At 41.1% G+C, this 24,044-nt stretch overlaps 1 protein-coding gene and 1 long non-coding RNA gene across 5 annotated transcripts in view; one reads left to right on the top strand and one right to left on the bottom strand.

Annotated features, from left to right (window-relative positions):
• The window catches only part of Cep350 (centrosomal protein 350), a 141,077-nt gene that overhangs the window by 13,280 nt on the left and 103,753 nt on the right, over positions 1 to 24,044 (bottom strand). For all 4 annotated transcript variants that reach the window (NM_001427193.1, XM_039091366.2, XM_039091367.2 and 1 more), the window contains 7 exons: positions 23,572 to 23,771; positions 17,894 to 18,102; positions 14,233 to 14,377; positions 11,127 to 11,287; positions 7,975 to 8,111; positions 3,524 to 3,606; positions 733 to 2,660 (listed from right to left, as the gene is read on the bottom strand). In NM_001427193.1, the coding sequence (NP_001414122.1) occupies positions 733 to 2,660; positions 3,524 to 3,606; positions 7,975 to 8,111; positions 11,127 to 11,287; positions 14,233 to 14,377; positions 17,894 to 18,102; positions 23,572 to 23,771 (2,863 nt within the window). The remainder of the gene's footprint in view (positions 1 to 732; positions 2,661 to 3,523; positions 3,607 to 7,974; positions 8,112 to 11,126; positions 11,288 to 14,232; positions 14,378 to 17,893; positions 18,103 to 23,571; positions 23,772 to 24,044) is intronic.
• Positions 701 to 23,576, top strand: LOC120096287 (uncharacterized). Its single transcript, XR_005492559.2, has 3 exons — positions 701 to 839; positions 12,033 to 12,141; positions 20,228 to 23,576. It is a non-coding gene; the product is annotated as an uncharacterized LOC120096287 (long non-coding RNA).

The raw sequence follows: 24,044 nt of genomic DNA on the forward strand, positions 1-24,044 counted from the left end.
ACAGCTTTTAAAAGATAAAGCACACCTATTACTTATGCGTTTTAACATCTCTATAAGAAATGTAAAGTTACAATATAATGGTCACTTATGAATAAGAAAAACCTATTCTCTTCCACTCTTCTGCTTATACAAACCTGATCATTAAATTTTATAATAAAATATTTATTCACTAGTTTCCCCTTTATATAGCATTAATCACTCTATTTCTGAAGGACTACACTAGGGCTGGGAAATGAAAACTCTTACGTTTGGTGATTATCTGGTTCAAGTTAATCAGAATCATTACTTTCCTTAGCTATCCGTGGGCAGCCTAAACAAGCCGACCGACAGCCTGAGTCTCTGTCAGAGAGGTGCTTCAGTTTTATCAGAATCACCACACAGCTGCTGGTCTCTGGAGGGTGCTATAACTGGACAGGCAGGCAAAAGAGACCTGCGCTGAGAACCACTGGAAAGTTCCAAAGAACGTGGAAGGAGGCGTGAGGTGTGGACTGTGAACAGCGCCATCCACATAGTTACTTTAAAAGAAGTTTCAGTTCCCGCGACCTGACAGTGTTCATGACAACCCTATGGTGACTACTCATGACATAACAGAGGGCAATTATACTTCAGACAGAAAAACAGCTGAGGATGTAAAAACAGTATTTAATAAGCAGCAGGTTGGGGAATGTCCACCCCAAACAGAACTAGTGTAGGCCTCAAAGGAAGGTAATCGGACTCAAGATAAATACTCACAGGTCTGGGACACATGTCTGGAGAAGAAATCTCTTCTTTTTCATCTTCCAATTCAGCTCTTAAAAAGCAACTTGGAACACTGAGTGACTGTTCCTCAATATTTTGGGGTGAGTCTTGGGGTAGTACTTTCTTTTGGTCAAGACACTCCTGATTGCTAAGCTGGATTTTCTCATTTCTAGCCTTTTTGACTTGTTGTAGCTGGCTAACTGTGTCTTTCACAAAGACCTGCAGTAAACTGTCTGTCAGTAAGCTCACTGTCTCTAGCTGCTGCTTTGACTTTTTTTCTTCACTTATTGATGACTTCAGCTGAGCTTCTAACTGGTTTTTTTCTCTTGTTAAAAGATCCAGAAGAGGAGTAGAAGGCTTTTCTGAAACTTGATAAGAAAAGTTCTCTTCCTGCTCTGCAAGCTGCTGCTGCTGTAATTCTTCAGAAAGCATGCTGGCACACACACTTTCTGAGGCAGCAGGAACAAGGGCTTTGTTCTCTTTACAGGATGTCGGAGGATCTACTGAAGACTGTTGGTGAACACGGACTTCTAGGACCTCAGGAGTGTCTGTTTCTATGTTAAGGCTTCTACCTTCGTCCACTGAGGCTTCTGTATTATGAATACTAGGCAATGATTTCTCACAAAAATATTCAGCTATATTGTTTTCTCTGTCTTTTAGACATTCTATATCTTTCTGCTCTTGGTACTGTTCATCTGAGTAACATTCTTCATCTTCATTTATGTCTATATAGTCATCGAAGTTTTCTAGAATGTGAGATATTTTTTGAGGAGGAGCAAAAATACCATGCTTCTCTTTGCACACAAAATACACAATACCATCATATGTTCCATTGTTGTTTCCTTCCGGCTTATCCAGTTCTACTCCAGCCCAAAATCCTTTAGCAAACGCAGTCTCACCTTTGAACCGAAGAGTACCTGGCTGAACATTGCCAATCAACACCCTATCCCCAATGTGGAAATCTGGTAGCTCCTCCATGGCAGAGACTGCAGCCAGAGGAAGGGGCTCAGTGCCCCCCTGCTCGTGGCCCACGTCACTGCGCTCCTTACTTCTCATTAGCTCTGTTGGGGACCTGAGCTCCAGCAGCCTTTCAGAGTGGACGCCACTGTGAACAGAGAGGCTTTTCTCACCGAGGCACTCGCTGATCTCCTCATCACTTCCAGACCCAGTAGTTCTACTTCGAGAGCTCCTCGTGAGCCATGACTTATCTCTGTGAGACTGAGCGTCTTTCCTGAGTGATGGCGATGACACCTCAGAGTCATCTTTACTAATCTCATCAGCAGAAATCCCTTTCTTGAAAGAAGACACTTCAAAATCTTCAGAGTAGGATGACTCTTTAGGGACAGAAAGTTGTCCTGACAATGTAGAGTCCCCATTCTCTCTGCATTCTTGCCCAGGGACGCCTCCTGCTGACAGGATGTCCTGACTGCTGTCATCTCTACTCGGATTGGACTGACTGTCTTCCTCTTTTTCATGAAACACTTCCATCGCTGGTGTAACTAAGTCTTGGTGCACATTAGCAGAGTCTGAGGGACGCTCTTTGCTTGACAGGGTTCCAGAGGTCAGGTCGAGTTTCAGGAGGACCTCAGATCCCCCTGACTGCTTACAAGAAGCATCTTCACCCTCACTCCTCTCTAGTTTTATGGATTCTATTTCCTCTATTTCTGATTTCTGAGTAGAATCTTCAGCCTTAGACTCTGACACGTCATAGATCTGATCAGGTGCATTTAATTCCTTCACAGGAGATAATGAGGGTGTGCTTTCGAGAGAATCTCTAGACTCTGTTTGTGTTTTTCTAGATGACAGAACTGGAGATGAGGCTTGCAAATGTTCTATCCGGCTGTCCAACTCGACCCCTCTCTTTGCATATGCAGATAACGACCTTTCTGATGTGGCCCTCTCAGAATATGACAATGAAGAATCTTAAAGAAAAAAAACCATAACATTATTAAATCACAATCTTTCAGTTCTTAGACCTAAAATTTAAATAAAAGCCAATTTTCAGTTAAGAAAAACTCTGGTCAATAAATATGACTTGCTCTGTTTATAAGTTTTTTTTTTTAGTTTTTAAAAAATACTGTACTAAGAATAAATAGAACATTAAAAATGTTTAAGTTGGGAATGATTTATAAAGTGACGTGGCCTAAGTTTATGACGCCATTATTCAATACGCTCTTTGGGAATGAGACCATGGAAAAGCAGGCTATATGAAGAATGTTATATGTCTTCAGGCACAAGAATGTGGGGGGATATACTTCCATTATTCTTCTTAAAAATGAAGTTTTGTTGACTAGAGAGACGGCTTAATGGTTAGGAGAATTTGCTATTCTTGTAGAGGACCCAGGTTCATTTTCCAGTACCTACATGGCAGCTCACAACCATCTGTAACTTCAGTTCCAGGGGACCTGATGCCCTCTCCTCACATGACACACACATGTGGTGCACAGGCATACATATAGGTAAAACACGTGTGTGTGTGTGTGTGTGTGTGTGTGTGTGTGTGTGTGTGTGTGTGTGTGTGTGAGAGAGAGAGACAGAGACAGAGAGAGTCTGCCTGCCTGCCACAGGGTTGCCTGTTGAGTCCGGAAGAGAGAGTTGGGTCCTCTGGAGCTAGAGTTAACAGGCAGTTGTAAGCAGTCTAAGATGAGTGCTAGGACCCTAACTTGGAGAAACTTGCTCTAAGGTGCTGAGCCATCTCTGCAGTCCCAGAAATTCACTTCTGTCGCGGGAGAATTCTGTAGGCCTTAAACTACGCCTACACAACTTTGTTCTCTCGGGAACATACCAACATGTTCAGCAATGGATGCCAAGGACCCTCTGTAACGCTCTGACTCTGTCACGGATTTCCAAGTTTTTGCCGTTTCAGATCTGAAGTGGAAAAAGTAGTAAGTAAAACGGAGTATAATGCAGATACTGCACAACTGACAACTGTAAGCAGACATCTTTAGACAAGCTTCCCTCCTCCCTACAGCAGGTACCGCACACAGCGCCTGTTTCTGACCCTTGTCACTCTGTGTGGATGAACTTAGTGGGACATGTAGAGACCACCAGGCATCAGATAGCTTACCTTGCCTTTTTGGCTATAAATTTATCTAGATTTATAACCACTCAGCTACCTTTCTTGCTGCTATCTGAAGACAAACAGCAGGCCTCTTACTTCCCTTGCTTTATGTGTATCCCCCACCATTAAAATGAACTCTCCCCCTCCCTCCTTTCCTCCCTCTTTCCTCCAGCAACTTGTTCACATCTGTGCTCACCACTGAACCACATCCCCAGCCCCTCCTTGCTTGCCACCCTCCTTTCCTACAGCGCTGGCCATGCTGTTTGACTTCTGCCTTTTGCTTATAATAACTTAAATGTCGCTCTTTAGTTTTATTTACTGCTTGCTTCCCTTTTCTCTCCAGATGCATGCTTTTCTAGCTTTACCTACCCTTTATAACTATGCATATCTAATACAGAATCTCTCTCCTTAACACTCACACAACTCTATTAGTATGAATTACATTTCAAAATTAACACTTAAAACCAAAATCCTAAGCTTCCCACAAATCCACTCTGCTACTAGGGTAATGAAAGTCTGGCTCAACTGACTAAGAAATGCAGGAGCCCTCAATTTCCTGTTTCCCACTTTAATTAGACAATACCATGTCTTATAAATTTCTAAAGTATATCTTCTATTTTTATTACTGCTGTTAATTTGAGGCTTGGCTTAGACTGTTTTTCTTTTGGCATCTAAGCCTATTTCTTCTAATCTTTCCTCAATATAGCAGTCAGAAGGATCTCTGTGAATACGAATGTCTTCTGACATTGGAGACTGAATGTAGGGCTGCACATATGCCCTTTTTTTTTTTTTTTTTAACTTGAGTATTTCTTATATACATTTCGAGTGTTATTCCCTTTCCCGGTATCCGGGCAAACATCCCCCTCCCCCCTCCCCTTCCTTATGGGTGTTCCCCTCCCAACCCTCCCCCCATTGCCGCCCTCCCCCCACCAGTCTAGTTCACTGGGGGTTCAGTCTTAGCAGGACCCAGGGCTTCCCCTTCCACTGGTGCTCTTACTAGGATATTCATTGCTACCTATGAGGTCAGAGTCCAGGGTCAGTCCATGTATAGTCTTTAGGTAGTGGCTTAGTCCCTGGAAGCTCTGGTTGCTTGGCATTGTTGTACATATGGGGTCTCGAGCCCCTTCAAGCTCTTCCAGTTCTTTCTCTGATTCCTTCAACGGGGGTCCTATTCTCAGTTCAGTGGTTTGCTGCTGGCATTCGCCTCTGTGTTTGCTGTATTCTGGCTGTGTCTCTCAGGAGCGATCTACATCCGGCTCCTGTCGGTCTGCACTTCTTTGCTTCATCCATCTTGTCTAATTGGGTGGCTGTATATGTATGGGCCACATGTGGGGTAGGCTCTGAATGGGTGTTCCTTCAGTCTCTGTTTTAATCTTTGCCTCTCTCTTCCCTGCCAAGGGTATTCTTGTTCCCCTTTTAAAGAAGGAGTGAAGCATTCACATTTTGATCATCCGTCTTGAGTTTCATTTGTTCTAGGCATCTAGGGTAATTCAAGCATTTGGGCTAATAGCCACTTATCAATGAGTGCATACCATGTATGTCTTTCTGTGATTGGGTTAGCTCACTCAGGATGATGTTTTCCAGTTCCAACCATTTGCCTACGAATTTCATAAAGTCGTTGTTTTTGATAGCTGAGTAATATTCCATTGTGTAGATGTACCACATTTTCTGTATCCATTCCTCTGTTGAAGGGCATCTGGGTTCTTTCCAGCTTCTGGCTATTATAAATAAGGCTGCAATGAACATAGTGGAGCATGTGTCTTTTTTATATGTTGGGGCATCTTTTGGGTATATGCCCAAGAGAGGTATAGCTGGATCCTCAGGCAGTTCAATGTCCAATTTTCTGAGGATCCTCCAGACTGATTTCCAGAATGGTTGTACCAGTTTGCAATCCCACCAACAATGGAGGAGTGTTCCTCTTTCTCCACATCCTCGCCAGCATCTGTTGTCCCCTGAGTTTTTGATCTTAGCCATTCTCACTGGTGTGAGGTGAAATCTCAGGGTTGTTTTGATTTGCATTTCCCTTATGACTAAAGATGTTGAACATTTCTTTAGGTGTTTCTCAGCCATTCGGCATTCCTCAGCTGTGAATTCTTTGTTTAGCTCTGAACCCCATTTTTAATAGGGTTATTTGTTTCCCTGCGGTCTAACTTCTTGAGTTCTTTGTATATTTTGGATATAAGGCCTCTATCTGTTGTAGGATTGGTAAAGATCTTTTCCCAATCTGTTGGTTGCCGTTTTGTCCTAACCACAGTGTCCTTTGCCTTACAGAAGCTTTGCAGTTTTATGAGATCCCATTTGTCGATTCTTGATCTTAGAGCGTAAGCCACTGGAAAAAATTTCCTAAACAAAACACCAATGTGCTGCCCTTTAACTGGTGAGCAACAGCCTACCTCACTCCTGATTGAAAAATATCTAATTCCCTGATTAGGAAAGCCACTCAACTAGGGGCTGGAGAGATGGCTCAGCAGTTAAGAGCACTGACTGCTCTTCCAGAGGTCCTGAGTTCAATTCCCAGCAACCACATAATGCTCAAAACCTTCTGTAGTGAGATGTGATGCCCTCTTCTGGTGTGTCTGAAGATAGCTACAGTGTACTCACATACATAAAATAAATAAATCTTTAAGAAAGCCGTTCAATAAATACTTTATTTATTTGTGTATCGCAGGCTGAGCTTGTTATGTAGAGGGGTAACCTTGAACTTCTGCTCTTCCTGCCTTAACTTCCTTAGTGCAGAGATTATAGGAGCTGGAGCTGGAGTTACAGACGGTTGTGAGCCACCCAGTGCGGGTGCTGAGAACTGAACTTGAGTCCTCTGAAGGAACGGTATGTGTTCTGAATTACTGAAGAATCTCCCTAGCCCTTGTTTGTTTGTTTGCTTGCTTCCTCCCTTCCTTCCAGAAATGCGTGTGGGTGTTTTTCCTGCAATGTGTGACTGCTGCAGTGGCCTCAGATGCCAAAAGAGGTCACCAGATTCCCTGGTCCTAGGTTTACAGACTGCTGTGAGCTGCCATGTGGGTCCTCTGGAAGAGCAGCCAGTGCTCTTAAATGCTGAGCTATCTCTCCAGCCCCCTGGATGAGGGCTGGATAATAATTCATGAGAGGTGCAATATGTATATCAGGCTAACTTGGGGCTCACTATGTAGCCTAGGTTGGTTTAGAACTCATGATCCTTAACCTCCTGAATGCTGGCAGAAACATCGCACTCAGCAAAGCATTTTAGCTTGTTTCTGTTTTCTTATACCCATGGGGATAAAAATCCAGTCTTGCACATGGTATGCAAGTGCTCCACCATGAAGCTATCAAAATACTTTAAAAACAACTTTAAAGGCACACATCTTCTCACAGTAAAATATGAACCACTAAAACTGAGTGAGCACAAGGCCTTCCCAATATGGCTTTTCCTTATTCCTCCAGTCTCTCTGAACTCCAGTGGTACCTATCCAGTGGTATCCTATTTACCTTTTAGAATGTGCCTACTCAGTTTTTTCTCTTCGTCATTCACAAACACTCTTCTCTTTCACATATGCTTGTTTCTCAGAAGCCTCTCACCCACTGTCCAAAACAACAGGACAATAATATATATTCTACTACCACTATCTGGCCCCTTATATATTTTTACCTGATGTATAATATTCTATTACATGAATAGAACCAAGATTTCTTGAGACATTTCACTCATTTTTGGAATTAAAGATCATTTCCAATGTTTTATGAATATAAATGGATGTTATGATAAGCACAAAGTTTGCTATAATAAATATACTTAGTGCAAATAGAGATTTTTGGTATTACATATTTTATCAAGCTAGTTTTTTTAGACATTGGGTGGTGGAATTAGAGACTATAGATCTTTTTGCTTTCTAAAGCACTGCCTTGTTTTCCAAGGATCTACACGTAACTCTCGGTTCCTGCCGCAGTGCCCAGAGCCTGCTCTCGCTGCACCACCTCGGCCCAGGTTAACAACGCACACTTGATGACATCTGTACGTCATCATTCACTGTGTACTTGCCATATGGAACACTTTTATGTTCATCAAACAAACAAACAGACAAACAAACACAGTATTTTTACTTCTATCATTTACTCTTACTTAAAAAGTTCACTTCTACTAAACATCTTTCCTTATCCATTATCAAATAAGCAGAATACATGTAAGTTTTTACAGTTCTTACCTGTGTAGCGGATGTGGCTTGATTTTGGGTTTTTCAGATATGGAGGACAGAGTTTTAATTTGAAATTTGGATGTTGGGGATGTGTCCAAATCTTGGCTGAGCTCACCTTCAGTTTTCTTAATGAATTCATCGTAAGTCTAAGTTTGGAAGAGTTAGAGAAGTTTTTATTCAGAATGTTCTAAAAGGTATTTTAAATCGTAAGAATATTTTAAGATTTTAAATAGCATGATTTAAATATTCAACTAGTAAAAAGACAGAAGATAAAGATTCCCTCCCTGTTCCCATCACATCTTTACCACTGTAGAAAGCGAGGCAAGAAATTACCGTTTCAATTTTAAAAATCCCGAATGATAATCCCTCGGCATGCTGAGACCTTTAATTTGTCATATGCCACTTTCTGCAGTACGCACTATTATTCTGTGGCTTGGGGGAGGGGCACTGTGGATTGACGTTGGCCGCTTTAGCTGACCTGGAACTCACTCTGTAGAGTAAGAAGTTCGTGAACTCACAGACTCATCGGCCTCTGCCTCCTCCAAGTGATGGGACTAAAGACTTGGGCTACGACACTCTGCCTTGTATGCTGTTTTGTTTCTGGTATCACTGACTGTAAACTTCTTAAGAAAGTACTCGGGGGGAAATTGAGTGTAATCAGTCAGAAGGTCCGAATCACTGACCCTGTTGCCTGGTTATTAAATGCCTACTCTTTACTAACCACCAGACTCCAACACGTCATAACTATCATGAGTGTGGCATTACGGTGAACCCTCTATCTAGGGCATCTCTTCCACTTGGGAGGCTGCACTTACTTGTCTAAGGCAACTGGACGTCGCAGCTGTAAAGAAAAGCTCGGCATGTTTTGTTCAGGCTTATCTATCTATGTCTGGCCTAAACTAGACTGTCAATAAATGTTCATAGAGTGAAAGAATGATTGATGGATCCTTGCTAATTATTATAAATTCTTAATGTCTGGACTAAAATCCCTACTACATAGGTAGAGAACTCTTGTCCTCTATATTATCTTCATCGGAATTAGCAATGTTCTGACAACTTCTAGTATTAATCACTAAGTAACCGCATATAGCATCTAGCTAGGCCTACATACTGGTATAGCTTCTCAGATCTGAAAGTGATACTGATCTAATTTTAATTTATTATTAACTCTGTGACTAATACAGTCCAATAGATCGTTTTCATATGAATCGCCATGTCTATTTATTTCTCTATGACATAATGTAATTTCAAAACTCAGAACACGTAACTCTCATTTCTATTCAGTCACTCAGCCAAGTGTTGGATGGGATGGGTCATATGGCACTCCACTCTTTCTAGATATTTCCTAGCAATGAAATTTTTTTTTTAAGGTTGTAACAATTTTCTGAGACAGGATTTGGTATGTAGCACAGGTTAGGCTCAAACTTGAGCTCCTCCTGCCTCAAATCCCCACGTACTAGAGTGGTAACAGTGAGCTTTCTCAGCAGCACTGTTTCACTTATTTCCAGTATTACTTTAATGGCTTAGAGCTGCATGCCCAATCAGGTAAAGCCCAAATGCCTTCGTCTGGCCATTAAGTTCCTAGATGTCACCTCCACTTTTGAACTTTCCCACTGCTTTCCCACATGAGTTCCCAGCATAGCCACTGCGTCTCTGCTGCTGCTTGTTCTAAATCCCCTAGTGCTAGGGTGGAACTCACTATGTGGGTCAGGCTGGATTTGAACTCCCATTTCTATTTCAGACTCCTAAGCTGATTATAGGGATGTGTGGCTATCTGGGGCTGGTTATTTATTATACCTCATCACCGGGCTTGCTCTCTGTCACCATGGGATGCACCCATGTAAATGTTTATTACTTCCACATTTATTAAAAGGCCTGTTCTCATGGGAAGACATAGAATTAGAAATAAATAGAAACCCTGCCTTTTTCATTTATGGTCTGTGTGTCCCTGGATAAGTCCTTAATCCTACTGAAACTTAGTTTCCTTATCTGTGAAACAGTGAAGTACCCATACTTCATTGCTATGAGGATTAATTGAAAATGCATTCAATTATCTGATTTCCTGTCATATAAAAAAAGCCATTTTAATTTCGTAAGAAAATTAGTCAATGGGAAAAAAATTAAAAGGACAGATAATTTGATTCAACACAGCAATGTACTTTCTCGCACTTGGTAAACTTAAAGGTCTAACAGTTTCAAAGGTTTTGAAAATCTTAAAGTGTCCAGGCAGAAAGAAGCTGGGCAGCTTTCTCTAGTAGTGACATGAGACCAGACAATTGTAATAGCCGGAGTTCAGATGGATCTAGGACAGCTGGGCTAGGGCAGCAGGGAGAGACTGTACGGAGGCAGGGGAGTTTGGGAGAAGAAAAGAATGAAAAGGAAGAAAGGTGGAAGAGGGAGGGAGAGGGAGAAAGAAAGGGGAGAGGGAAAGGGGGAGAGGGGGAAGGGGAGGGAGGGGGATGAGATGTGTAGAAAAATCTGCCAGAGGCAGCGGTAGGAGGAGACTATGCAGATGATACAGGTGAGAGCCGAGCCAGGGCCCAAGACTGTGCACAGAGGAGTGGCCTGGCAGAACAGCCATCAGGGAGCAGGGACTGTAGGGGAGACAGTGTCAGGCAGCAGACTGTGGAGGGTGCCAGAGTTTAGGAGGGGAGCAGCCTGCAGCTGTCAATTAGGAGCTGTCCTACATCAGCCTATTTACCAGAACAGACGGGCAACAACAGTGAGAATATCTAGATCTGTCTGTCCATCCACTGATATTACTATTACTATTACTATTACTATTACTATTACTATTACTATTACTATTACTATTACTATTACTATTACTATTACTATTACTGCTTTTGAGGAGATTATGGACAAACTCTCTGTGGAGCTCTGGCTGTCCTGGAGCTCGCTGTATAGACCAGGCTGGACTTGAACTCACAGAGATCCACCTGCCTCTGCCTCCCTAGTGCTGGGATTAAAGGTCTGTACCACCATTTGCCTGGCAAGTACCACTATCAGAAAGTTTTTTAATATTTAGTGTAATACTTAAGATACCTTCGGGTTTGTTTTTAAAGATGATAAAATGCGACTCTACATGACTACTTTATTAGCAGGGAACACTGAGCCTCTCTTCCGAGCTACCCTTGGCGGCTGACCCATCCCCGTCTCACCTCCAGCTGTCTGAGCAGACTGGCTTCTTGGGCTTTCAGCCTTTCCTTTTGTCGTTTCCTCTGCTCCTTCTTCAGCTGCTCCACAACTGACTTTCTCTTCCGCAGCTCGCCCTTCAGAGCTCGGATCCTCCCTTCAATGTCACTCTGGTCAGATGTAGTTTCTGAAAGAAACAAAATCTTGTAATTAATTTTAACAAAGAATAAAATTAACTCACTAATAAAGAAAAGCTATAATGCTTAAAGTTAATATTTAAAATTTTAAAAATTGAGCGTCTGGAAAATGTTATTAATAAAATTCATGCTTGTTTTCCTGTGGATCTTCCTTTGCCTTTAGCCTTCCTGATTACCATTCTAATTTCTAATGGTTCTATTCGTTTGTTTATAATTATTGTGAAAAGTGTGTGTGTGTGCGCGCGCTTGAGTGTGGTATAAGTGTGGAGGCCAGGGGACATCTTTTGGAGTTGATTCCCTTCTCCTGTGTTCCGGGATGGAACTCAGGTTGTGAGGTCTGCTTGTGAAGCAAGGATTCATAACTACTGCGCAACCCTGACCGCTCACCGCTCACTCTCTGAAATGTGAGTAGATTTTGAACAACCCTATCTTAGCAAGATATATAGTTAAAGTTTACATTTTTATGTTAGTGAAATTTGTACTTTCTATAAAAAATTACTTCTGGTAGCAAGATGTTCATAAAACTGTCCTTATATATTAATACATGATGTTATATTTTAAAAGTCAAATTAGGATAAAATAAAATGTTACATTCCCGAACTGTGAATCATTAAGTGAAGTCTTATCACATAAAATAAAGAAAAACACGTCCTACTGTTTCTTTGAAAGCTTTAAAAAGTACTAAAGTAAAACTGATTAAAATTTGTTTCTCCCCAATACTTTATTTCTGCACAGGAGAGGCCTAGTCACTGCAACAGCACGGGAATGCGGATTATAACCTGTCATGTGGAGGAATGGAAACAAACAGGCAGCGTTGGAACCACTGCTTACCTCACTGCACACAGTAAGGACATAAGAGAGCATCCCCACAGCTCAGCATCACACACTGATGGCGTTTCCACGCACCTCAGTACTCTCAGACTCATATGTGCACGGTCTCACCTTGCAACTAGGTTATCTCACATTAAGTTACCTAAGAAGCCGTCGAGATGCAGAGAGAGTACTGCCTCTTAAATATGGTGTGATCCCAATATCTGGGCTACAAAGCAAAGCTAAGTTCCCATGATCTCTCAGCACTGACTTAAGATGTACAAACAAGCAGGGGCAGGAAGGGACAACTGAGATCTTCACATGCTTCCTCTTAACTTTGGAAGAAAATAACTGGTTTTAGGTTGAAAGCTCTGAGTGCTTGGGGCTTTGTATTCATTTGCACAGTCTGGGTTAAAGTAATCGTCTCTCTGACTATCTACTTCTTTGGTCCGATGAGTTATTTGCTTCTAAGCCAAGAGTGGGGGCACAGTCCGTAATTCCATCGCTGGGGAGGCACAAGGAGGCCAGTCTGTCAGGAAAAACTAAGAGTGAAGCCACCTGTAGTGGTGCACAGCTTTAATCCCAGCACTTGGGAGGCAGAGGCAGGCCGATCTCTGTGAGTTTGAGTTCAGCCTGATCTACATAGTGAGTTCTAGGACAACCAGATCTACATAGTGAGACCCTACTGAAAAACAAAATAAAACAACAACAAACAAAACCTCCAAGTAATTTTCACTGTTTGACCTGATAATTCTATTTCTATCAACCAGACTTTAAAAATGTTGTATGTATTTCTTTTTTGGAGCTGAGGACCAAACCCAGGGCCTTGCACTTGCTAGGCAAGCGCTCTACCACTGAGCTAAATCCCCAACCCCATTGTATGTATTTCTTAAAGCATTATTTATGACTGTGAACATTTAAGGATATCTAGAAAACAATCATGAGGAAAAAAGCTGAGTTATGGTATATTATCTACCTTTTTAAAAAAGTGTATGTGTGTGAGGGGGTTCATATGTGTGTGGGTGTCCATGGGTGTGTTTGGTGGAGGTCAGAGATCAACCTTGTGTGTTTTTCTTCAAGCACATCCAACTTGTTTTCCGAGGCATGGTTTATCCCCAAACAGGCTAGACTGGCTGGCCAACAAGCCCCAAGCATCTGCTGAGCTCCTCTTGCCCTGGATAATATTACAGGCTCATGCCACTGTGCCCAGTTCCCTTTACGTACGGGTTCTAGGAACCAAACAGAGGCCTTCATACTTGTTATGAGTACTTCCCCGATTAAACTACTTCCCCTCATCCACCTCCTCTCACAGAAACAACTAAACCATCTTTACTTAAAAAAACAAAACAACAAAACCACACCCCCTAAAACAAAACAACAAAAGAAAAAGCTAATGTCTTTTAAGAATGAATTTAAATGGCAATATATGTTTATCAATATAATTAATATGGTGATGCTCAATATTATATTCATTTTCCTCATAATTCTAATAAACACAGCACTTTCCCTTTAGAAATGCTTCCCAAGAGCAACAAACTCCTGATGCCTTGCAAGGTAGAAGCTATTCAGTCTTTCAAAATCAACATCCAACAGACTATGAACAGGGAGGGGTACACAAAAAAGAAAACAGAATGTTCCCGTTGCCATCCACGGGCGAAAGGAACACAGGCATGTTTCTCTACATGGCTCCTTTGAGATTTGTGCTATCCGTTCCACAACCCTCTAACTTCATGGTTGCTAATAGCTCATTGAAAAAAATTAATAAGCAGCCACCACATGCCTATGAGGCACTGGTGTTACACGTTGAGAAAACATAGACCCAGCTGCCAGGGACTGTAACCCAGACCTGGTAGCCAAGCTGTCCGACGAGCTGTGCTGTAAAGTGTGGCACACTCAAGGACAGAGTGCTGTAGAAACAAAAAGCCACTGTCTGACATGGACAGACAGAAAGAAATTTTTGGAGAAATAAATGTCTACAAACACAAGAGAATAAAGTTAGGATATATTATCAGTGATAATCACTGAGCTATGAGTTAAGCAACAAAGGACAAGAGTGTAGCATGTGGTCAACAAAGCTTATTAAAGGAGAATTCAAAACAAAAGAAGAAACGCATTGCAGCCTCACCTGACTGTGTCATAGACAGGGACTCATCTGACCAACTGTAAGAGGGTTGACGAGATCTGGCAGGCAGATGGCCGTGTCCTTCAGTCCTATGACTTGCTTTGCTAGACTCTTGCTTTGACAAAGATAAGGAACTTTTGGGAGGTGACTGTTGAAGCAGAAAGGCAAACAGGAATTATTTTGTCAAACAACTGAACTTATATTTTAAATGTGAGATACAACCAAGTAAAGATAGCAATTACAACTTTTAAAAATGTATCTATTTTTGACCTGTATGGTGGTGTACCATGTGCATGGCTAGTGCCTTTGGAGGCCAGCAAAGGGTGTGGAATCCCCTGCGACTACAGTTACTGCCATGTGGGTGCTGGGAACTGAACCTGGTTCTCTCCAAGAGCAGCAAGTGCTCTTAACCACTGATTCATCTTTCCAGCCCCCAATTACGTTTTAAGTAATTCTTTTTAAAGTATATTTTATAATATTTTTATATCAAATAAACATCAAATTTAATAGTATATTTAATAATTGAATATATTAAATTTTAGCACAACTTTATAATTTCACAAAAGGTTTAAAAAAAGTTGATTAAAAGTTATTGGAAACAACCAAGATGTCCCTCAACTTAAGAATGGATAAAGAAAATGTGGTACATCTACATAATGGAATACTATTCAGCTATTAAAAATAAGGACATCATGAAGTTTGCAGGCAAACAGATGGAACTTGAGACCATTATCCTGAGTGAGGTGACCCAGACCCAAAAGGACATGCCTGGTATATATTCATTTATACGTAGATGCTAACTATAGAATAAAGGCTACCCACACTATACTCCACAGACCCAAAGAAGCCAAAGAAGGCAGACCCAAGTGAGGAGGGATTATAATAGTTGTAGGTTGCAGATCGAGGAGGGAACTGGGCGGGAGATGAGATGGGGGTGGGTCAGGCTCAGGTGTGGGAAGGGACAGGAGAGATGGCCAGATGGCCATGAAAATGAGTGGAAATCAGCAACTGGCAGGGGAGGGGAAGTGAAGAGGTGGGAGGCATCTCGAGGATTAGACAAGAGACCTGCGATAGGGGAGGTGCCCAAGAATCAATGTGGGAGACCTTAGCTGAGACTCACAGCACTGGGGATATGAAACCTTAAGAGGTAACCTCCTATACCCAGAGGAGTGATAGGGACACCAACCCACCCATAAAGTTTTCCACAAAAATTCATCCTGCCTACAAGAAATTCAGGGAGCAGAGACCCATCCCATGGGCAAGCACCAATCCCTGACACTACTAATGATGCTCTGTGGTGCTTGCAGACAGAGTCTAGCATGACTGTCCTCTGAGAGGCTCCACCCAGCATCTGACTCAGACAGATGCAGAGACCCACAGCTAAACAATGGATGGAGGCCGGGGACTCTATGGAAGAGTTGAGGGAAGGATTGAGGGGTCTGAAGGGGACTGGAACGTCACAGAAAGACCAACTGAGTCAACTAACTTGGACCCTTGAGGCTCTTAAGATTCTGAACCAGCAACAAAAGAACACACATGGGCTGGACCTAGGCCTCCCCACACATGTATAGTAGATGTGCACCTTAGTCTTCATGTGAATCCCTAACAACTGGAGCAGGAGCTATCCCAAAAGCTGTTGCCTGTCTGTGGGATATGTTCTTCTAGCTGGGCTGCTTGGTCTGGCCTCAGTGGAAGAGGATGTGCCTAGTTTCCCAGACACTTAATGTTCCAGAGTCGGGGGATACCCAGAGGGACTCCATCCTCTCAGAGGAGAAGGAGGTATGGGGGAGAGACTTTGTGAGGGTGTGACTGGGGGGGGGGCAGCAATCAAGATATTAAGTGAATAAAAAAACCCTTTTCTTTTTCTTCTTTAATGCAATTTCTTGATTAGCATAAGAATACTAGGTTTTATTATATTTTAATTATTATATTACAATTCATTATAATTATATTAAGTTTATATATAATTCTATATATTCTATATTCTATATAATTTAAGCCAGGTTCTCACTCTGAAGACCAGGGCTGCTCTTGCAGAGGACCTAGATTCAAATCCTAGCACCCACATGGTGTCTCATCATCATTTGTAACTCCAGTTTCAGGAGCCAATGTCCTCTTATGGCTTCCTTGGGTATCAGGCACACAAATGGTGCACAGACATACACGTTGGCCAGACACGCATATACATAAAATAAAATAATTTTAAAACATAGTTCTAAGGATAGATGTTTCTATTCATATTTTTAAAATTAAGGAAGCTTTAACATGGGTCAGTGAAAACGGTTCAGCAGATTAAAGCTGCCAGTCCTACAACACGTGCTCAACTGCTGGAATCACGTGGTTTAGGAGGAGAGAACTGACTCCTCAGGTCTCTTCTGACTTTTACATGCAGACACGTACACACTAGCACACATGTAACTTTTCCCAATAAAGCAGTTCTACTACATCTCTTAGAGTTTCACACTGCTCTGCTGATATCTTAATCTTATAGAAATCACTTTTTAAAAAACAAGTGAGTTTTTATCTTGAGTTTTTATCTTTCTATGAAATACAGAATAAAAGAATATTATTATTCTAATAATGCCCAGTATAATAATTGAAAACCATTTATTTCAGATATTTCAAAGCGATAAAACCACCCTTACTCTGATTATGAACTAGCAATTATTAACTACATTTTAGCAAAGGCACTATGTTTTAAAGATCTTATGCTTTTTAAGACAGCAGATTTGCAAAAGGGCTTGTCACGTTTATACAAATAATCTCCATTACTCTGTATATGTGTGTGTATGTGCCGTGCACAAGCACACGCGCGCGCGTGCGCGCGCGCACACACACACACACACACACACACCCACACACACACACACACACGCCACATGCTGACTTCTGGGAGTTAGTTGTCTCTGTTCCACCTTGAGGGTTCTGAGACTCAAAGCCAGGCCATCAAACTTGGCAGTTAACACCCTTATTACCTACCCACTGAGCTGTCTCTAGTCCTGTTACAGACTTTAAAAATCCCTGCCTATGTTGACTGGTTTTTATGTCAACTTGACACAACCCAGAATCATCTGAGAGGAGGGAACCTCAACTGAGACTATGCCTAAAACAGGGCTGTATGAAAGCGTGTAGGGCATTTTCCTAGTTAGTGATCAATGGGGACGGCCCAGCTCATTGTTTGGTGCTACCCTGGGCTGGTGGTCCAGGTTCAGAAAGAGAGCAGGTGGAGCAGCCAGTAAGAGGTACTTCTCCACAGCCTCTGCATCAGCTCCTCTCTCCAGGTTGCTGCCCTGTTTGAGTTTCTGCTCTGACTTCCTTAGAGGATTAACAGGGATTTGGAAATGTAAGCCAAATATACCCTTTCCTCTCCAACTTTCTTTTGGTCATGGTGTTTCATTACAGCAATAGTAACTCTAATTAAGGCACTATCTCTTTAATATTATTAGACTTGACAGTATAATTTTAACTGCTACTGAAGCTAAATTCATATACTCATAAACATAAGCTTATTAAAAGTTTTATTTCTCTCCAAATGTTAAACCCTGTGTGGTACAAGCATGGATGACGGTGCTACTATTACCAGGAATGATATGGCAATTCATTATACCTTCTCAACACTGTTTTCTCTATAGAAGTTTTAAGATACAAATAGGCATTGACTTACATGTTTACTGGGAGAGTCAGGTTCGAGTTCCTGTGGAAAAATCATTTCCTCAGTAAGTAAACTGTGATCTGGACTCCCAGGCTGTGTCTGAGCCCTAGACTCAGAAGGCATACACAAATCAGAAGGGCTGCCTAATTCTTCCGGAATACAACTTTCACTGTTCCGTAGAGAGTAGGAAGGCACCAGAGATCCCTCTTCACTTGCTATTCCTAGAAACAGAGTGAAAACAAAACAAAACAAAATGTCCAAACTTTGTCAGTGAAGAAGTTAAGCTTGTTACATTTTAGACCTCTTTCAGTATAAACCACATTATTTACCATTTACTAATAGAGTCTGTGCATTAGCAATCTTGGCTGACCCCACATGAGAGCAGATATTCACCGTGTATGTCCAGTGATGAAGGCTGAATAAATATGAGGTGCACAGCAATTACAACTCACAAGCTGGACACTGCTTCAGTCACTTTGGAAAATATTTTAGTGCTTTTTGAAAAGATGAAACAAATACTTTATGACTTAAAACTTTTACTCCCAGGTCATATTCCAGAGAAGTCTTGTTATATACAGGTGACTTTTTCCAGGCTGAGAGGAGAAGCTCAAACCTGCCATAATCAGAGAGTGAAGTGCTATAGAATGAATGCCTGAACGAGACCAGAGGCTGTCCTTTTCCTTCCACGCTTTCTTGTACACGTACACATGCACTCACATGCATGTACATTCAGTTAAACTTCAAGTGTCACCGAGCTAGATAACACATATGGATACAAACCACTGTCATGTCATAAAGTCCTTGGGCAATTAAGAAATTCATGGAAAATTAAGCTTAACAAAATCCAAATAAGCTTGCCACAGTTGAACCTGAGCTGTCACAATTACACAGCAAGCAAGGTCCTGTAAGGGACTTCGTGGCATTGTACACCTACTGGAGTACTTCACTGCATGATGACAAGGGCGTAGTAAATAGAGAACACTTCTATAATCTATACTATAAGAATGTCTACCTTCAGAGAACCTAAGGGTCATTAGCACTGTAGCCAGAGAGATGGCTCAGAGGGTAAAAGTGCTTGTCACTCCAGACTGATGACCTAGTTTGATCCTCAGAATCCACAGTAGAAAGAGAAACAACTTACGAAAGTTGTCCTCTGGCCTCCACACCTGCATCATGGTATGCCAGAGCTGCATTCACATGTACTAAAACACCACACACATACATACACAATGATAATAACCTCACATGTACTAAAACACCACATGCATACATACACAATGATAATAACCTCAAGTGTACTAAAACACCACACACATACATACACAATGATAGTAACCTCACATGTACTAAAACACCACACACATACACAATGATGATAACCTCACATGTACTAAAACACCACACACATACACAATGATAGTAACCTCACATGTACTAAAAGACCACACACATACACAATGATAGTAACCTCACATGTACTAAAACACCACACACATACACAATGATGATAACCTCACATGTACTAAAACACCACACACATACACAATGATAGTAACCTCACATGTACTAAAACACCACACACATACACAATGATGATAACCTCACATGTACTAAAACACCACACACAATGATAGTAATCTCACATGTACTAAAACATCACACACATACATACACAATTATAGTAATCTCACATGTACTAAAACATCACACACAGACACACACAATGATGATAACCTCACATGTACTAAAACACCACACACATACACACACAATGATAACCTCACATGTACTAAAAACACCACACATATACACAATGATAGTAACCTCACATGTACTAAAAACATCACACACATACACAATGATGATAACCTCACATGTACTAAAACACCACACACATACACAATGATGATAACCTCACATGTACTAGAACACCACACACATACATACACAATGATAGTACCCTCACATGTATTAAAACACCACACACATACATACACAATGATAGTACCCTCACATGTACTAAAACACCACACACATACATACACAATGATGATGATAATAACCTTAAATTTTAAAAATCATTATTTTTTAATTTCCCATTTCAATTTTGAAAAAAGCCCTTTGATTTATTGAGAAACAACTCATTGTTTTGGTACATCATTCTAAAAATGAAGGTTTGGGAAAAATCCAAGAACATTTATTTCTTGAATAGTATTCTATGAAAGGAAGGTAAGTTGCTTGAATTCCTGCTGTAGGGACACCTGTCATGATCCTACTTCTAACTTCTTAAACTCCTTATCACTAATGATAAAGTTCTTACCTAACAGTGCCTTGCCTGTCACCCAGCCAGATCCCGTAAGATGAAAGTCCACCTCCCTGGACATCCCTGGGTCAACTCGGCTATTTCTGCAGAAGACTTCATTTTGGAAATGAGTAGCTACGAGAAAAGGCTCCCTGCAGAACCCATTCTGAAGGTAACTTGTGGTGGACAGTGAAGTTTTTAGTGACTTCATTTTGAAGGGAGATAACGGCAATGGTAATTTTCGTTAGGGCTCTGCTTGGCTGTTTCAGCAGGTCTGGTAGCCATGGACACTTGTCCAGTTGTGCGTAGAGTGAGCTTCAGCTGCTGCAACGAATTCATGCTGACTGGTTTTGGCTTCTTTAATTTTTTTCCTGGATGCTGTTGCTTCTATCATCCTGCCTTATTAAGTAGTCTGAACTCATAAGCTAGCTACTCTTGATGAGCTACAGGGCAGCTCTGAGAGAGCTTTTACTCCACTGACCTGCTCACATGGACCACACTTATATCCAACAGTTCCTGATGAACAGCTTTAACAAAATAAGCCATTTTTAATTTATCTTCCAGCTGAAGTTGGAGAGAGACCATAAGGAAACTTTTGGCTTTATGTATCATTTGTTACTATATTATTTAACATGTTCTGAAACAGTCTTGAAAAGGAATCACCAAACCACTTGTGGCCACTGTGTTTACTTGGTTTCGTGCATGTTGATTTGCATAGCTACATTTTTTTCATTGAATTGAGCATGGTACAATATGCAAATACGCACGCTGATTACTGGAGTATATAAACACACCACTAATAGAAATGTAGGGTTTTTTCTATTTCAAATATTTTTATTATGAATAATGGTACAGCTAGTTGAAGTATATCTTTTATTCGTGTATATGTATACCCAAAAACCACTGTCACAAATCGAATATACAAACATATAAGAATATAATTCATTTTACTCAGCCAGACATTAAAATTACTTGCTAAACTGTATGTAATTCTCTTTGGAGCAGCCTTTTTGGGGAAAATCTATTTTATGTTTTTTAAGTTATTAGGGCAATGTTTAGGTTTTTGTTGTTGTTGTTTGTTTGCTTGCTTTTGAGCCCAGACAGGCCTCAAACTCAATATGTAGTCTAGATGGCCTTGAATCCTCGATCCTCCTACCTCATAAAACATTAAACGAGGTTATCAAAACCCTTTTCAGGAACCTTGATGGACCTCAAATCTAAATGGCCTTGGCTCCAGAGATGAGTTCAAAGAAAAATATCATATGATACTGGGTTCATTTTTGAATGTGAAAATGTTCTGCTGTTTAACATCTCCTTACAGAGCTCTGAGTTTTCCTTCACAAAGATCTTGTATTATTAACCTTATATCAAAGTACTTCATATTTTTTGAATTCTATGTATGTATGTATGTATGTATGTATGTATGTATGTATCTATCTATCTATCTATCTATCTATCTATCTATCTATCTATCTATATTTTGAGACAGGTTCTCTCTAGGTTGGTCTCAGACTCTAGATTAAGCTGGCTTCAAAGTCACAAAAGTCACAATTCTCCTACCCCGATTTCCTGAGTACTGAAGTTAGAAGCATGTGTCACCATGCCCAATTCTACTTGTAACTTTTAAAAAATGATACTCTTAAAAGCCAGCTTTTGTTTGTCTAAGACATATAACTGAGGGGTTTTACATTAAAATTTACTAGGTATATTATACACAATGGAGGCTTATCTCCATACTTGTATATAATGTATCAGATTCAGCTATTATCCTCTCTTGTCTCCTTCCTACTCTTCTAGATCCTTTATCTCTTTCCTACTAATCCTCCTACTTTCAAATATTTCTTTAAAGATTTACTTTTATTTGTACCTGTGTGTGTGTGTGTGTGTGTGTGTGTGTGTGTGTGTGTGTACACACGCACGCACACATGCACAAGAAAACCAGAAGAGGGCACAGGATCCTCTGAAGCTAGGGGTTACAGGTAGTTGTGAGATGCCTGACATGGAACCAAACTGAGTCCTTTGAAGGGTGGGAAGCACCCTTAATCACTGAGCCATTTCTCCAGCACTGCCCCCACCCAGTCCCTATTAAAGGGATTCAATGAATATGACAAGGGCTGCGTGCAGAAGCATGAAGAAGTGGGGTTTTGTTGATTTATTTGGTTGGTTTTGAGTAAGGGTTTCAGATAGCCCAAGCTGGCTTCAAATTTACTGTGAAGCTGAGGCTGACCTTAACTTCTAATCCTCCTGCCTCCGCTTTGGAAGCAGTTTTGTGCCATCGAACTCAGGTGCTGGGGCGGGAATGCAGGGCTTTATGCACTGGAGACAAATATTCCAGCATCTGACTTACATCCAGCTCAAAACGACTGGGTTTCACTGTTTGGAATTTCTAACTAGTGATCTTTCTAAACTCACTCATTATTCTAACAAAGTACAAATCCTTGGGTCTTCCTGTGTGTGACAGAAGGGGTACATGTGTACATTATGTGCAATTATATGTGCCTATGTGCAGGTGTGGATGTCAGGAAGGGTCAGGTGTCCTGCTCTGTCACTCTCTGCTTTATCCCTTGAGACGGTCTGTCTCTCACTGGCCCTAGAGCTGGCAGTGGCTGTCCTACAGTTCTGGGGTTACAAGCAGACGTGGACGCTTGCCCAGCTTTTTTACATAGGTTTAAAGGTTCCTATGCTTGTGAAACAAGCGCTCTTACCTAACTCACCATCTCTCTAGCACCAAATTGGGTTTTCTATGTGTAAGTAATAAGAGTTTTGTGTCTTCCAGTCCCTAATTTTAATTGTTTCCCAAACCTTACTGAACTTCCTAGAGTGTATGTATAATGCTTAATAAACGTTTTCAAGGGGAAAGTGTTCTTTCTCTTATCATGGAGTATTATATCTGCTTCAAGTCTGCATTTTCTTGATCCGTTTTGCTGGGTAAAGATAGTTCCTTTCTGTGTGTACTTTGGCCTGGGGTTTACGTATGTGATCCTGTCTTTTTCTGAATCCATTCAAGAGACTCTAAGTTTCCCTCTTTAGATTTGTATGTACAGTATTTAGGGTAGAAAAGAACAGCCTTTTCCTTTCTCATGTTATTCTTTTATGGATTTAGCATTGAAGTTACATACTAATATAAAGTGAGATGAAAAATCTATCTCTTTTTGTGCATTCTGTGGAAAATAAAGAATGAAACACCTGAGTTTTCCTTGTTTGAACGCCTATTAAGCTTTGACAGGTTGATTTAAAACAAACCTTTACATTCACATTGGCAAGAAGTTACTTAGTTTCTTAAAAGTCGTGTGCACCAGGTGTGTAGCTGAACTGCCTCCTTCACTTTTAACCATTCCTTTCCAAAAATAAGTAAATAAAATGTTAGGCTCTCGTTTGCAGTCATTACCTCTCTGCGCAGTTCTCTGGCTCTCCAGTTCTTTCTTAGGAGTTTTGGGTTTTGCGAGTTCTTTGTCCCAGGCAGCCAAAGCTTGCTTTTCCATTTGTTGGATTTCTGCTTCTTCTGCGTCTAGACGCCGCTTCCACTCCAGGAGCTCCTCCGCATGCTGTCTGCGCTGCATTAGCTTTTGCTCTCGCTTTGTCAGAAACCTACAGTCACACGGGGAAGACTAGTTAGAAACCCATCCCTAGGCAGAGGTAACTTTGAAAGCTGTCACTCATGCCTTACCAACAAGCTGTGCAAAAGCAGGCACTCAGACCATTCTGTCCCTAAGCTTGAAATGACAGAAGCGAGATGGCCAACTGTTTTAATATGAGAGAATTAGTGTTTCTTATAACAGGCTGTCTGTCAGGGAGTGAAGGAAAGCTAGCGGTAAACGCAGGAAGAAAATCTAGTGCATATTTGAGCAAACTTGACTGACG

The sequence above is a fragment of the Rattus norvegicus genome, chromosome 13, assembly GCF_036323735.1.
Source record: "Rattus norvegicus strain BN/NHsdMcwi chromosome 13, GRCr8, whole genome shotgun sequence".
In the NCBI taxonomy this organism is placed as follows: Eukaryota; Metazoa; Chordata; class Mammalia; order Rodentia; family Muridae; genus Rattus; species Rattus norvegicus.